The following is a 17,589-nucleotide window of genomic DNA, read 5'->3' as shown; positions in this document are numbered from 1 at the left end:
CCAAAAAATTCTAAGTAAATCTGTCATTAAACTAGATTGATTAAAATTTAGACATTTAATTAAAACTATGTTAAATTCATTGTCTAAGATAATTTATTTGTGTTTGGAGGGTTCCACACATAAGTGTGCGCACACACGCACACACACAACATCCCTTTATCGGCTTTTAGTTCAGTTTTCACACAACACACACAAAACTGATTCATTCTATGCACTAGCATAAATAAAAACAGAATCCTTCTAACACGAAAATTTATAATAAAACATAAAGACTGAAAAAGAGTGTATACTCAGCTCAGTGCACATTAGCATGATCTAACATATGCAGTAGCCCTGGGCTTCTGTGCAAAATTGTGCTGCTTCAGCAAGACGGAGTTAGGAATGGGAGGAAAATGACATATGTTTGGGAATATACAGCATGCCACAGTATCACATACAGGCCAGAATAGCAGCACTGCAGTACAGTTATTAGAAGCAAAAGGATTAGCATGCAGACATGAAATTCCAGTTAAATATATGCCTTATAAAATAAATGCTACTCAGCAAGCCTCCTAGGTGCAAGTAGATTTGGGGGTTGGGAAGATACTTTGATAAATGCTATCCTTAGTGTGCTTTGAATGTGTACTGCCAGCACATACTCAAGATTCCACAAAACAGAAGTGTGTGTGATTGGCACATTCCAGATAGCATGATACAAAACCATACTGACAATACAATATTTGTATTAGCATGTTCTTTTCATTGCTTGCCAGTGAGTAGCTCATTCTCTTTAGCATAACAGTTTAGCAACAAATAATCTCACAATTGCTAAGGGACATTTGCTGCTGAACATATAAAAACACTAATTTTGCTACTGTTGTGCAAAATTAAAATAGTTTATGATTTGTTTAGAAGGTTGACATAGGTGGTCAGACACTGTGAACAGAATGCTTGGCAAATGCTGCACCTTTGGTCTTATCCAGCATGGCTCTTACGTTCTTAGCCTTCCTCTCTCTGCAATGGCTTATATACTCTTAAAAATATAAATTTGCCATTAATTAGTTTTAAACAAACGAAAACCATCCTAATCCTATGCATGTTTCCTTGGGAGTAAACCCCAGTATGTTCATTAGTGCTTACTCCCAGGGTAATGCTTATGAAATAGAGGCCTAAATATTCTAAGAGAAAAGCTACACAATCAGAAGAGTAACAAGATAGATATAAGTTGTTTATACTCACAGCAGTATTTCAAAACAAGCTCAAAGATACAATAAAGCAATGCAGTTTTCTGTTTATTATTGATAATAAGCAAACTGAAATCAAAGAAACTTGTCTGACAGCACAGTCCTATACATGTATATTCAGAAGAATGTCCCACTGAGTTCAATTAAGCTTACCCTCAGATAAGTAGATACATGATTGCAGCTGGGGAAATACTTGCCTTTAAAAGTTTGCAACTAATAGTACTATATACAGCTAATCACATGAACACACATGGCTTATCATGTCTTCAGTGTTACTTGTATGCTGCTAACAACATAAGAAGTTTTTCCCAAAAGCCTATTTACATAAAGAAACAGCTCAGGACTTCTTGCAGAAATATATCATGCTCAGCTTGACATTATAAAATCAAGCATGAGGCTCCTGTTCTTCTCTCATTAACCATTCCCATGTAATATGCATACTGGCCCATAGAAAATCATATTAAATCCAATGCAAGTTTAAAAGAAACATAAAGCATACAGAAAAAGGTAATTCGTGCTTTCGCAAAAAGCAAGTATGTCATCTGTTCATCAGTGAAAACTGCAACAGCAGACATGAGCCGAAGAGAATAGGTTCTGTTCTCATGGCTGAGAATAGTAAACTATCTTGCAGGCCTTGGGTTATGCACTTGGGATATGCAGTGTTTTGCGTGGATAATGTACAGTTCAACCATTTTCATTTATTTTGTCAAACTTCGCCAAAAATACACCTTAAGTCCTAAATAAAAAATACAGTATTTTAACTACAAGTTGTAATATACTAAACTGAGTTATGCTACTACAGAATTAACATAGTTACATCATTTTGAAAAGCTGATCAGTGTTAATTACCACTAGTAATGATCACACAATTTAGAAGTCACTGAAACTTGTTTTAAAAATATAAAATAATGGTAGATAAACTGAAATAAAAAGCAACAAACAATAATAATCTTATACTTAAGTTTATGTGCTGCACTTTGTGCCATATCTCCAAATTTTCTCAATAAAGACAGATTACATTTTTTGTTCAGTGCATATTACTTGCTCTCTTTTCTAGAATATTTCTGATAAAGCACTGCTATTATAAAAACACTGTTTTCTTTTTTCCCTGCCCATCTTCACAATGGTTCCAACTAAATATTTTTGTTTGCTTCCTTAAATACTTCCTCATTTATAAAAGTTCTAAATATCAGTTATGAGGAGGATGTCTACTAATTAATTACCATGAAAGATGCCAATTAATATAGAATGCAGGTTAGCTTTAAACACATATGAGAACCTAAGTACAATGAACAACCACTGTCTGTAATTGACAGATTCCTCTTTCTCATCACTCCCTAAAAAACAATGGCAACCCATAATGATATAGAGCTTAAAACCGGCTGGCTTGCTGCAGAGCACCAGCTAATCATTCATAATGTGTCTACTTAATAAGCTTATTGAAAAGTCCTAAGCACAGAAAGACATCCGCCCCCCCCACCATTCACACATACCCCAAGGATATGGCTTCTGTATATTTTGCAAATTCAAGACAGGACTGCTAATTTACACACTACAACAAATTATTTATGGTTAAGCAGTCACAGCCTTGTGCACTGCCATATTCAAAGAGCAATTATATTGCTTCACAAATATTCTATGAATATTTCATAAGTGTATGGAATCTATATCTGATCATTCTAGCTAAGGCTTTCCAAAGGTGCCCATATTGCATGTTTTAATGTAGTAATGCAGTCATTTAATTCCTGCAGAGCAACTTTAATTTAAATACATCTCATAATGCAACAGATGACCAATAGAAGACTCATTTCTACTACAAACATCTTAATATTTCAAGGTCTGTTTATGTGGGATTATTCATTGAAAACAAGCACATGCACATACTGCTGTCATGAACATTCCAATGCTCAAGGGGAAAATGCCACTTTCCTACTTACCTAGCATTATCCAATGTTTGTGCAAAAAGATCATTTGGTAAAATATTTGGAGGAGATGAAAAAACCCCATGAAAATGTGATAACACAGAATTGCAGACCTGGCGCAATGTCTCAAATTGCATTTTTCTTTCTTCCTTTCTATTCCTCCTTACCACCTGTGTAAAAAGTCATCTGTTTTGCAGTCACTATCAAATGCAGATACGCCAATCAAGTTCCATATTTCTCTTGATCTCGATAAAAACTGTGACTAAATAAGAAGCAGTTGATAGCTAATTGTACAGTCATTATTCTTCTAATTCAGTCGTAGAAGATTTAGCACACGCACTGCTTTCTCTTCACTGTAGCAAGAATTCCAAACAGCAGCGATTTTTTTTGGGCATTCCCAGCTGAAGTGTGAAGCTGAGCTGTTTTCATATACTCTACTCATATTTCTTTAAGCTTCTTTAAAACACACAGTGTATAGATGCTGTCGTCAGGAGTTTCAGCACATCTGGCTGCCAGCTATAAAATCTCAGAAGTAATAAAAACGAGGACAAGGCATCCTCACACAGCTACTACTGTCTGAAAGGAGGAGGGAGGAGCAGGAGGAGGGGGATTTCTGCAGCTTCTGCTCCTCCTCTCCTCCCCAGTAAAAATGACTAACACCAATGACAGTATGCATAGGTCTCTCTTTCCTCCTCTTAGAACTTGAAGGCAGTACATAGGGTAGAAAGACCCCTCTAAAAATAGCAACCATATTCTTCAAATGATAACATGCAGCATGCTGAATATAACAATAGGCCCTTTGTTTCCACTTTTTGAAAAGCTGTATATCTTGTGTAAGATAAAAAGGTAGTTCTGTTATATTCTGTTCTGAATTTATTTCCATGAACAATTAAGAACAAGCCTACATTTGCTTATTGTTATATTACTTATAACACATAATGTGCTCACAGAATTAAGACAATGGTTGGTCATTGTCCAATGACCAATTTACAAAACCTTCCAAAACAATTTGCCACTTAAAACATGCAGTATATTCCAAAAGCAAAAATGTGCTTCACCCTGTGGAAGCTTACAGCATTCTATTCACCAGTGTTAATCACAATCAAACCAGTCAAGTATTCTGTTCTGTACCTATCAGTCCTTTCAGCAAAACATAGGACTGTAGATCTATCACTTCAATCCATGTACAGTGCAGCAAGACAGTGACTTCTCTGCATGACTGTTCATCTAAGAGAGCACAGTTAAAGGTTTTATAGTGTAGTGTGTATAGCAGATGAAACCTAAAATACAACCATCTTTGAATACAAATGATCAGTCTCCTGTTATTCACTATTCTGTTAGGCAAAACTGCAGTTTAAGAGTATAATATATGGTATCACATTAAAGGAGAAAATACAAATTAAGACTGGTCTTAGATTTCTATTTTTCTCTATCCTGTATTTTATATTATAACAACCACTTACAAACTCCCCACATAACATAAAATACAATGGGTATTATTAAAGCCTGCACACTGAAAATGATTCCAGCTCCTAAGGAAAAGGAATTAAGCAAGTTGAACTAATTAAAGAAGTGCTATCATAGGCTCAAAAGGGATCCCCTACCGGGCCAAATGGAGTATAGGCACAACACTCGGCATTTCAGAGAGAAGGGCTGAAAGATGGAGGAAACATGGAAGAAAGAGGCAAACATGGGTCTTAGCAGGTATTCCACACCAACATGTGTTAAATAACTATTCCAGTGCCTGATGCAAGATTAATCAGATATTATTTCACATTTTTAACCAGAAGAACAAAGTTATATTTTACATTTTCTAGAAACATGATTCATTGAAATATCTGAATATTTGTCAGATTCAACAAATATGTGGACATGCCATAGGTATAATCTTTTTCATTTTTATTTTTGCAATGAATCAGTACCATGTCCTAGATAAGTTTAATTAACTCATAACAGTGCTGAAATGAGGCAATATTAATCTCAGTACTGCCAATGTTATTGGCATTCAGTCTGCATGTTTCAGTCTTAATAATGCAGGATGGCTAAAGGTTAGTAGTAGGAATGGATGAATCTATTTCAGTTTCTATAATATTTATCCCTCCCTAACAAAGGAATAAACACAAATTAATTTCATCCAACCTGTTTCTACTTCAGTTTGTATTTTTTAAAGTCCACACAAATACAAAATTATAAACATTTTGCATGCAATTTCTCTTAATATATACATTTTGCAAGCACTGTCCTCTATGCATTTCATTCATTTTATTGGACTGCTGCATTGCAAAGTTAGAGAAGTGAAAATTAAAATGAATTCTTATTTGTATATTCAAGAAGTACAAATTATGAAGGTCCATATTAAAATATGTCAACCAAATTTCTCCCCCACCCATTTGGAAGCACAGTACAGCTGTGACAGTTGTACAGTCCTGGACAGTTGCAAAAAGAGGTGGTCCCAAGTAGCATCAGGCCCTTTTCCTCACTGGTAAAGAATGCCGACCACAGGAGGCATCAGCATGAAATATGGGAAACCTAATGAACCTAGACTCTTCAAAATGTTCTGGCCAGGAAAGGTAGAAAATAGGGGAAAGGAACATGGATAAGGACAACAGGGAGATACTCATGGGAGTTGACAGAGTGAGATGCACAAGCAGCACAAAAAGTGAGATGCTGTTGGGAGGTAAAGCAACTGCAATAGGAGTCATCATATTAACATGTTTGTGAATGACTGTCAGGTCTATAAATTTGGCAAGTCTTGCCAAACAATTGTTATGTGAAAGTAAAGGGAAGTAGATTCTTAAAAGTCACACAAAGGCATATCCGTCCTTTTGCATTCTTTGCAATTGCATGTTGTCATTATCTGCATTTAAACAAGAAAAAGGTAGCTGTGCTTACCCAGAACGAATTAGAAATTTGTTTGGTAAGATGAGAACTTGTCCTTTCTATTCTTCTTTCAAAACCATTTGAAGATTTTTAAATGGTCTGTTTGATTTGGAATTACCCTTATGCTATTTCACAATTCTTTGCTTCAAAACAGTTTTTACTTTGTTTCAGAGAAATGCTGATATTGTGAGAATGGGCATATATCTATTGGCAGTTAATTGGAATATATTAATGGGATTTAGGAAGCTGCCTTATACAGAGTCAGACCATTAATCCATATAATCCACTATTGTTTACCCTGACTGAAGTGGCTCCCAGATTTTCAGGCAGGATTCTTTCCTCTCTCTACCTGATGTCAGGGGCTGAAATGGGAAAACTAATGTATGCAAAACTGCATGCATACTTCATTACTGAGCTACAGTCCTTCACCTGAAAAGATAGGGCACTTCTTACAAGGGATGAACATAAGTCCAATAATGGTCAGGGTTGGTTCTAGAATATTTTGTTCCTAATTTACTAAAAGCCATGTTCTTATAACCAGGGGTAGATTTTTGGTTTCCATTGTTTTTCTCATGGAAGCATTTGAAGAAGAGTCTACTTGTTACCCACAAATATTTGCATGCAATGACAAGGAACTGGGATTACTAAAATCTTGGTGAGGGTCTGAGTAAGCTAGAAATCAAATGGCAGAGCAATATGCTATCGTACCATATGATTGCATTTAACTTCAAAATAGGAGCCAATATGTTAAAGTACATGCAGTTATGATCACATAAGGATGTAACCTGCTGGTTTGGCACAGTGGTGAGACCTCTGAGACTAACACTTCTGACCTGAACCATGGTGTTCTCAAGTCGTTCAGTCCTTTCTGGCCTCAAATCCCTTATTGATTTTGTTTGCTAAAATGAAGGAAATTCTGCTTTCCTTGATGTGGGGGAGGGGAGACCCTCTTTCATATGCCCAATGTTCAATCGTGTATACATTTTATTTACTTATTATGATCACAAACCAGGACAATTAATAAGCAGATAAAATAGAAGTAGAAAAATTAAATCATAGTAAAAACAAGAACAATTTATACAGTATTTTCTCTCAAGAAGTTGACCACATTTTTTCTAATCTGCATTGCAGCAATTGTTTATACATGGCCTATGATACAAGAGAGTGACCTGGTTCACATGACAAGAGAGCCCACCATGAGCTAATTTACTGGTATTTCATGCTGGGTACCTAACAGAGCTACAATATATACCAATGTATAATACACCAAAAATAGCAAGACAAAAATTAGGAAGTAGTATTATATGCCAGGTGAAATTTGTTCATCATATTATGTTCATTGTTTTTTTTAAATCATAATAAAGACAATTGTATTTACAAGCTTGTTTTTGTGAATAATCTGGCCATCTTCCCGAACAACGCCAGCCAGACAGCCTCTTTGCAGGCTGCCATCAGACTCCAAATTGGAGAGGTAATGGGACTATTAGCTAGAGCACAGTAATGTGATGTCATGAAAATCTAGAAGCTTCTGGCTGACAAATACCCATATGTACTGGTGTATAAGAGCCCCTTGAAATTGAAAAGAGAAACACAACATTTGAGAGATGTCTTATATGCCCAACATATGACAAGCACCAGAAAAATAGTCCAAAAATATCAACCTTACGTTATACACCAGTATAAATGGTACTTGTGTTCTGAAAAGTTGAGCAGCAGAGCCTATTTTGGGGTTTAACAAGCCTACAACAATATTCCTACCACAATACATGGATTATTGGGGGTTGTCTAAGCCTTCTTGCCTGGCCTGTGAGACAAAAATCAGTGGTCACAGAGAAATGGCAAAATCTTTCAGGCTCCCAGACCAAGAATTTGTTACTACATCACTAAGGGGAAGCATAAAAAGTAATGAAATTATTTAATCTAGGATTCAGCCAATACTCATTTTATTTTATTGCTTCTGCAACAACTTGTTCATAGGATCACCCAAAAGCAGTATTTTTGCATACACTGGTATCCAGTAGGTTATCCACCTTCCATGATCAGGCTCATATTTAGCAACTTTTAAGAGTGTTAGCAACATGGCCCCAGTTAGGAGGCTTCTACCATATTGGCAAGCTGCCAAAGAAAGCTTATTAACTGAGAAGTGTGCCCTGATATGGCTCTATTCTTCCTTCTTAAAATCAACTAACTAGCAGAGAGGCCTTAACAGTGATAGGTGAGATGATGAAGATTCTGCTAAGTGTAATCTCCAACTCTATGTCACCCTGGACAAATTATCCCCTTTGCAGGCACAGATGCAACCTGCACACAGAATACACAATATCCTGCATGTATCAGTGAAATCTATAGTTACATTTTTGATAACTTTTTCAGAATGAAAAGGAATATCCTACTATTTATATAAAAGCAGCTTTAAGTGTCTATTACCATCTCAATTTTCACTTCAAACAACTTTTAAGACTGTAATAAACCTTGGGAATTCTAAATGAGGTGAGGTCAGATGTATATAGGAGTCAACAAGTAAACTGTATTTATTTTGGTGTAGGATCTCTACTCCTCCAGTACATTTGCTCTTCTGAGAACAAGATCTACTACCAATATCATTCCAGGTGTAACCCCACATCAGTGGGGCAGGACAGTAGCCAAAGAACATCTGAACAAATAAAAAAGAGAACAAGAACTTTGCCCATTTGTAATTTTTTTAGTCAATTCTTCAAAAATAAATTAAATTATCAAAGGGTCATTCTAGAATAACTGTTGATAAAGTTTGCTCAATTATCTTGCTTTTAGGTGGGGCACTGCTTGCAAATAAACCAAAATGAACACAGATTTCTGGCTCCTACCTCAACACACCATAAAATACCATTACTCATCTTGTAAAGCAGAGAGAGTTAAAGTCTCTCTCTGCATATATACATTTTAAATGGGGTGGTGACCCAAGACTCATTTATTACCATTTAATGAAAATGTAATAGAAGAACAAGGAGATGAGGCCCACCATGTATCAAGTATAAATTCTGGAAAGACATAAATTGCATTATCTGCTACTTAAATGGATGAAGACTGAGCTCAGCTGTTCTTGTTATAAAGTTATAATCAGTTAAAAATTATTACTCTACGATCCTGATTCCATTTTCTAGAGTTTTCTTGCTGCCTTTCACTCACCAACCAACAATTCCCTCATGGTAAATTAGAATGAAGCTGTCAAGAATGGGAAGGATTCCAAACTGAGAGGAAGGCAGACAAAGAAGGATGCTACAACTGGACTGTTCCCTTCTCTCCTAACATGGCCATTGCCTTTAATTGCCTTGCAAGAATGACCTTATGAATGGTTTTATTTTAATATAGTTTATTGTATTTTGCAAGTCACCTTGGAAAGATATATATCCCAAAGGGTAGGATAAAAAATGTATTAGTTTATTAATAATTAAAGCATTAATTCTTGGAATAGTCAAATGAGTAAAATGTAGAATGAACAATTTAAACATGTTTAAAATAAATAATTAAGAATCAAGAAATTGACATGTTCATCATAACTAAAGACAATGCCTAATTTAGTAATAGTCTTTTTAGCCATTGTATGTTCAATTTTTAGGGCTTTCAGCACTAATACATAAAATGAGCAACCAAGTTTATACATGGAGAAATTTCCTAGTCAGCCACACAACTTTTCTTCCATACAATCTAAAATAACTATTACGAGATCATATTCCTATTTAATTATATTTATAATAGTCCCTTCAAGTTCTTTTTTTCATAACTGGAGAATAAAGTATGCTATATATGCCTGGATATCTAAAGGAGCATATACTCCCATATACACCTACCTGTACCCTTTGATTATCTACAGAAGCACTTCTCTGTGAGAGCTCTTTAACCCTCAAAGGAAGTTACAAGGGTTGCTACAGGAGGAAGGGCCTTTATAAAACCAAGACCCAGAGAGATGTGTCTGGCACAAATGTTAGAGACCTTTCGGAACCAGGTTAAAACCTTTTAATTTTCCCACCATTTTTATGGTTAAATAAAATGCCATTTAGGACAAAGTCTAAAAAAATGCCAATTGTAAGCATAGGCAGGCTGTGTGTGAGAGTGCAAGTGTGTGTGTTGTTCTTATGTACTATTTAAAATTGTTCAGATGTATGTGTCTCTGTATGTGATGTTGGTTTATATATTTGCATGTAAATGGTTTTTACACTATATATAATTTATTTTAACTGCATTTAATGTTTTTTAAACTTCTTAGAGAATGTCAGCCCCTGACTAGTGTAGGAATGTTAAAACTGGGAAAAATAAAGCATTTGTTTAGTATGGCTGCAAGGGAGGTTGCTACTTTACAGAATTACTACAGAAAGATCATTGCACTGTGTATTTGTGTGCTTAGTATTTATAAGATCCCTGTAAATACATCTGAAAATCTATTTTCTGTCCACCCCTGAGAAAAATCCTAATGAAATCAAGATGCACTATTAATATTGGATTATATTGTCCCCATAAGTGATATTTTGAAAACTATGAAGTCTTATGAAACCAAAGTATTTTGAGCTGGCTTAGAATAGATGGGTAATTAAAATGCATTCACATTTCAAAGAAAATACGCAGGGAGAGTGCGAGATGAATCAACACAGCTGCTTACATTTTTGCACTGTCTTATGGACATGACAATGAGGACTGTCCACCTTCTTAATGTGCACCTTAAGATGCACACCTTAATGTGGTAAGGGGGTCTGAAAGTTTTAGAAACGCCGAAAGCCATGCTGCCAGGAGATCAGACTGCCTCTAGGTTGGTGACCTAGCAGGGTAACCTAAGGCAGAATGGTCAAGGAGGATTTACCAGGCTAAGATGCATGCACAATCTTCAAGAGTAACAGTCACATCAGCAGAAGGGAATGAATATTGCTAATGGTGATGAGGGAGGAAAAGCTCCTGAAGGGCAGCTATTGGGCAGCAGCAATAGCTGACAGTGACACAAGCTGAGGATCTTTCACAAAAGTGGCAAGGATGCTCAAGCTAACCCTGGTTAATACTTAGTGCAGAAGAAAGCAACAGTAAACTAATTCTGAATATATCTTATGTTCTAAACCCTAATATGAAATAATCCAAAATGTAATAAGAGATATTGCCAGAAGATGAGACTCCCAGGGCTGAAAGCACTCCGCCTGCTACTGGAGAAGAACGAAAGATAAAGAAATGGAACAATTAGACATCATAGGACTTGGGATGAACAAGCTAAGAAGTTGGGAATGGCACATTTTCAGCGAGACAACACTAAGTATTTTAGTCCAGAAATGACAAACTCAGAAGAAATGGACTGGCTCCAATGGTGAGGCAATATGTAGCATAGGCAGTAAAGGGGCATGATACAAAGTTGGAGCAAATAATATAAGTCAGAATTATCAGAAAACCTATCAACATAGCCATCAGTCAACTCTACAGTACAACAATAGATACTGAAGAAGAAGAAATAGAAAATGGTTCTGCAAGAAGATGCTTCAGGCAACCATTCAGATGACTATACACATGGATATCACCAGGTGCCCTTACAGAAATCAAACAGACCACATTACTGGAAGCAACAGATGGAGAACCTGTATTCTCACTGTCAAAACAAGACTAAGCAGGCGGTGGTAGTCAACAAATATGGGAAACAAACATACAGAAAACGTTTTAAACACACTCCAACCCCCCAAGAAGAGAAATGCTAAGGAATGTGGCAACTATACAACCATTGCACTACTTTTCCATTCAAGCAAAGTGATGCTGAAAGTGTTGCCACAAAGAATTTTACCCTATATGAAGAGAGAAAAGCATGATGTACAAACCGGATTCCAAGCAGAGGCATTCAAGATCATATTGCATACATATATTGGCTACTGGGGTGTGCCAAAGAATTTCAGAAGATCTGTCTATGAATGGATTATGAGAAGCTATTGACTGTTCTGAAAGAAATAGGCATGCCTCAACACTTTATTGTCCAAATGTGTAGGCTCTATCATGGACAAGAAACTATAGCTAGGCCAGAATATAGAGAAACAGAATAGTTTCCCATTGGCAAAGGTATTAGACAAAGATGTATTTTATCCCTCTATCCATTCAATCTGTATTCAGAATATATCTTAATGAAAGCTGGATTAGGATCAGAGGAAGGGTGAAAACTGGTGGAATACATATGAATAATTCAAGATATGCAAATAGTGCCATATTATTGGTAGAAAGTAGCAATGGATTGAAAGAACTCCTGATGAAAGTGAAAGAAGAAAGTGCAAAAAGGAAGATTGTGACTAAACATTAATAAAACAAAAGGGATGACTACAACTTTAATGTCATGAATGAAGATATTAAAATTATGTAAGACTGTGCATACCTTGGATCAGTCATCAATTCAGAGGGAGATTGCAGCCAAGAAGTTCAAAGAAAACTAAGACTTAGAAAGGCAACAAATGAAGGAACTAGAAAAGACTGTCAAATGTAAGGAGACCAAGGCCAAGATCATTCACAGTTATGTATTCCCAATCACTTTGTATGGGTTTGAAGGCTGGAAAATGAAGAAAATCAGTGCATTTGAAATATGGTGCTGGAGGGGAGGTTTGTGAATACTCTTGACTTATAGAAAGACAAATCACTATGTCCATGATCAGATCAAGCCAGAACTTGCCCTAGGAGCAAGAACGATAAAACTAAGGCTGCCAGACTTTGGGTACATATGGAAAGGCAAGACTCACTGGGAAAGATAATAATGCTAGGGAAAGTCAAAGGCAGAAGAAAAAGTAAAAGATCAAATATGAGATGGATCGATTTCATAAAGGAAGCCACAGCCTTTTTACAAAAGCTGAGCTGGGCTATAAAGGACAGGACATTTTGGAGAGCATTCACCCATAAGATTGCCTTAACTCAGAAGTGGCTTGATGGCATGTAAGAAAAACATGGGGACTGTCACGATGACTGCCTGTAGTTTAAAATTTACCTCTACACCACTGAATATATCTAGGAAGAAACTTATCAAAGTTATCTTGTGTACACTTGCCTGAAATTAAGTTTCACACAACAGAGCACAACTTATTTTTGAGGACTGCTTTAGTAAAGTGATTTTATTTGTACTATTTATGTTCAGCCACTGTTGCTTACAAGATTGTAATTTAATATCCAGAATTTCCTGGCTGTTATTGATTGGGGTTTTTGTTGTTGGTTTAGTGCTTTTGTTTGTGTATTTTAACTGGAAGTGCCTTCTATAGTTAAACATTATGGTTATGCATAAAATAATGCTTGTGTCTCTTCTTTAACTCTTGAGTGTCTTCTTGGCCTTTCAATTAAAATCCAGTACTCTCTTTTACAAAATATTGTAAGTTGTCATGCTTGTGTCTTGCCATTTATAAACCACTGCTTGTGCAAACCAGTTATTAGGGAACTTGGGCAGGAAGGAAGTGTTATAGCCTGCTTGAGAGAGCCTGTAGGTAGCTGGTTAGGCACTGTATGAACAGAATGCTGGACTAGATGGACCATTTGCCTGACCCAGCATGACTTTTCTTATGTTCTTATGTCTTTTAAGCATATGGGATAACACCTTCAATATGCTATACAGGTGCTAGAAAAATATAAAGATAAGAACTCCAATCCATTGAAAGCTACTCATGCCCAAAATCTGAAAATAACTGTAAAAAATTATAGTTCACAAGAAATATTAAGGGAAGTTCCCACAATTGTAATTTAGTAAGTCCCATTTTGGTTCAATAGTATGTACTCCCAAGGTAACTGGGTATAAAACTGCAAGCTGTCATTACTGCTGTACTGCTATTATTGCAACCTTACACAATAAGGCTGCAATCCTATGCATATTTAAGACAGAAAAAAGGATTCTACAGTGTTCGCTCTAAGCATCCATAAGATTGCACACCAATAGTGCTCTAATTTGAGCACATTAAAATTGTGGACAGTGTCTCAATTTCATAATCAACACATTTTGTCCATACTTCAGTGAAACAAGGCAACACAAGCCAGCTAAGACCCTCCATGTATGTCATTTTGATCTATTTCCCCAGAAATTACTAGAATCGATACAATCTATTTGATGATGCAGAGATAACTCTATGTAACATTGATTTCCAAAGTTACTTATAAAAACTCCTAGATAGTTGTGTTAAGCTAAGAACTACATTCTGATCTCCTTATCATTGATTTTCTATTAATTACCATGGGAAACATTAACTGTAAGAAACTACTCAGAAATAGACAAAAATGAGCACACCAGTTCACTAAAAGCTTTAGGGGCACCAGTTTATTTAACAGCTGCCTTTTCATAATATTTAAAATCCTAACAGTAAGGCGCAAAACTATAAAAGCTAGCATATGCATAGGTCATTATCTGGATTCATTGCTGCATTATATTGTCTGAGTAGTCATTTATAGTCATAAAGCAACCAACATGCTTTTACTTTTGTGGGCTCAAAGAAAGTAATAACATTACTATTGTGTTCAAATATGGCATCAACATTTGAAGTTTTCCTTTGTAATTTTAAAATATGCTATCTTTAAATTTAAATGCCACCAAAAATACTTAATGTAAACTCACTTAACCTTTATTGACAATCAGGGTTTTAGAAGTTAGAAATAATTACTCTAGATTAATTTGTTCAGAATACTCAGATTGTTGTTTGGTAATCTGAATGATTGTATACAGATAACTTGTGGGGATTCTTTTCTTTTTCAAAATATGATCCTGTACACAAATTTGACCAGTAGTGATTTCTTGTCAGTACCTGTCTGTAACCAAACACAACTAATCTCTACTTAATGAACCAACTTGACTATTTGGAGCTTTGCAAACAACTTCTGTCAATTCTGTCTCTATAAAGACTGAAGGAGTAGTAGGTTCCTTGTTCAACTAGCAATGTTAAAGTACTTGGACTTGCACAAAGAGGAAGCTCTGCCATGAAACTCCATCTACATAAACTACACATTAGTAGATGTTATCCAAAAAAGAGAACTTCTTTCTAGACAAATACATATTCTTTTAACATAATTGAAAGAGATAAATTTTCTATTCATTTATAAACATTACATATGAGGCTATATATGCAAGAACAGGAAAACTGTAGAAAATTCCCTCATCAAGACAAATCATATTTATACTGGATAGTTCCCTAAGGGTAACTATGCATACAACATCTAACACTGAAACTTCTCAACCGCTGTAGTAGATCATCAGATTAACTCTTCTCATTTAACCCACTGGAAACTATATAAACAATGAGGTCAAATCTGCCCCTCCACATCTCCTTCCATGGGACTGTTTACACATAGCACTGAGGAATACCACAAAGTTACCTTTCTTACCTTGTGTCCTCCAGTCACACATTCATGAGATAACTACTCATGAGTAGTTTCTGCACAACTCCATTCCCTCCAAGTGGCAGCATGCATCCAATCAGTTCCCACAGCTTGGAACCAATCCCAGCATATACCCATCCTGCCTCTGTCTCCTGTCTGTCCCCCACTGGCCAATATGTGCCCTTGGGCATGTTCTCAGTCAGCCACTGCTTTTTTTTCTGCTGCTGTGCAGAGTCCCATTAGAGTAGAATGGCGTTTCCACAGGAGCAGCAGCCCCTGCGGTCAGCACACTCCCTGCCCATGCCTAAGCACCCACTCCCACACGCTCCCACGCCTCCATCTCCCTCATGGCGTATATGTCAAATGCTCACCTGCTGTGCACAGGACTCACACACACTGCTGCAGCTGTCTGCCCTTGGCAGCATGGTGCATGGAGGGCAACAGTGCAAGCAGCAGTGCCAGGGATTGGAGGGAATGTGCCATGCTGGGCATATTTCCTGAGATGCTCACCCTGGTGGTGAGACCCAGTGCACTGCCTATGTGCTGCTGCAACACAGGATAGAGACCAGGCAGGAGCGCCACACATGGCAGCTCCAGAAGCTGCTACTGTTGGAGGCAGCTCCAGAAGCTGCCCTATCCTCCCTCCTGGCATACGAACTCCAGTGCTCAGTTGCTGCCCTGCTAGCATGCCTGCCTGACCTGATTGCCTGCCTCATCCACCTCCTGGCCAGGTGGCCTGCCTCAAAGATAGATAATAGATAAAGCATTTTCATTACAATAACCAGTAAATGTTCTCAGCATTCATTTTAGACCTACTTTTATGAAAGAACAGCATCATCTGCATATAAAAGTATAGGAATAATCACGATGTTTTGGGGAATGAAAGTCCAATGAAGAAAAAGTCTTTGGTCATATTAATGCTTGTATACAACCTTGAGATACTCCACTAGTGGCAGGGATAGGATTAGCCAGGGTTCCCCCAATTCCACATGTCACCTGTATAGTAGTGTTCTAATACAAATGTTATATTATAAATAATATAAATGTAATATGAAGTGTTCTAATATAATATAAATATGTGTTCTAATAGAAATTATATATATTATAAATATTTATAATATAAGTATGTGGGTCAAGAAGCAACAGTGAAAACTGTACCTGGAACTACTGAGTGCTTCGAAACTGGGAAAGGAGCACGACAAGGCTGTATATTGTTCCCCTGCCTATTTAACTTATATGCAGAGTACATCATGCAAAAAGGCTGGGCTAGATGAATGACAAGTAGGGATTCAGACTGCTGGGAGAAATATCAACAACCTCAGATACGCAGATGATACCACTCTCATGGCAGAAAGTGAAGAGAAACTAAAGAGCCTCTTGATGAGGGAGAAAGAGGAGAGTGCAAAAGTGGGCTTGAAACTCAACATAAAGAAAACTAAGATCATGCCATCCAGTCCTATCACTTCCTGGGAAATAGATGGGGAAGAAATGGAGGTAGTGACAGATTTTATTTTCTGGGGCTCCAAGATCACCACAGACAGTGACTGCAGCCAAAAAATTAAAAGACACTTGTTCCTTGGGAAGAAAGCTATGGCAAATCTAGACAACATACAAAAAGGAAAGACATCATCCTGCCAACAAAAGTTTGTATAGTCAAAGCTATGGTTTTCCCAGTTGTTATGTATGGCTGTGAGAGTTGGACCATAAGGAAATCTGAGTGCCAAAGAATTGATGCTTTTCAGTTGTGGTGCTGGAGAAGACTCTCGACAGTCCCTTGGACTGCAAAGTGATCAATCCTAAAAGAAATCAATCAAAGGCAGATACTGAAGATACTAACATCTACATGAAACCACTGGGGGAGGTCATCAGGAGGTGTGGCCTGCGGAATCATCAGTATGCTGATGATACCCAGCTCTACCTCTTGTTCTCTACCAATCCAGGTGAGGCAGTGGCTGTGCTGAACCGGTGCCTGGCCGAGGTAATGGGCTGGATGAGGGCCAATAAACTGAAGCTCAATTCAGACAAGATGCAGGTCCTGTTGGTGGGTGGTTCGGGACTCGGGATGGGAGACTTGGGCCTTGTCCTAAATGGGGTTGCACTCCCTCTTAGGGACAAGGTCCGCAGCTTGGGAGTGCTCCTGGACCCAGAGCTTTCACTGGAAGCTCAGGTGAAAGCGGTGGCGAAGAGCGCTTTCTTTCAGCTTCGGCTGATCCATCAGCTGCATCCCTACCTGGAGAACGACT

The 17,589-nt window shown here is 37.2% G+C and overlaps 1 protein-coding gene across 8 annotated transcripts in view; it reads right to left on the bottom strand.

The window, feature by feature from the left end:
* Positions 1 to 17,589, bottom strand: part of RIMS2 (regulating synaptic membrane exocytosis 2) — a 367,376-nt gene that overhangs the window by 246,992 nt on the left and 102,795 nt on the right. For 3 of the 8 annotated variants that reach the window (XM_044421757.1, XM_044421758.1, XM_044421756.1), the window contains exon 1: positions 3,161 to 3,707. The exons of 1 other annotated variant lie outside the window; for it this stretch is intronic. In XM_044421757.1, coding sequence (XP_044277692.1) covers positions 3,161 to 3,282 — 122 coding nt within the window. In that variant the 5' untranslated portion in view covers positions 3,283 to 3,707. Of the gene's footprint in view, positions 1 to 3,160; positions 3,708 to 17,589 lie in introns of those variants that run through there. 4 more of the 8 variants (XM_044421766.1, XM_044421765.1, XM_044421760.1 and 1 more) reach the window with 2 other exon arrangements.

Source organism: Varanus komodoensis, unplaced genomic scaffold (genome assembly GCF_004798865.1).
Source record: "Varanus komodoensis strain SLA01 unplaced genomic scaffold, ASM479886v1 scaffold12, whole genome shotgun sequence".
Lineage (NCBI taxonomy): Eukaryota > Metazoa > Chordata > Lepidosauria > Squamata > Varanidae > Varanus > Varanus komodoensis.
Note: the sequence above shows the minus strand (reverse complement) of the source record. Positions and strands in the feature narration are given on the sequence as shown.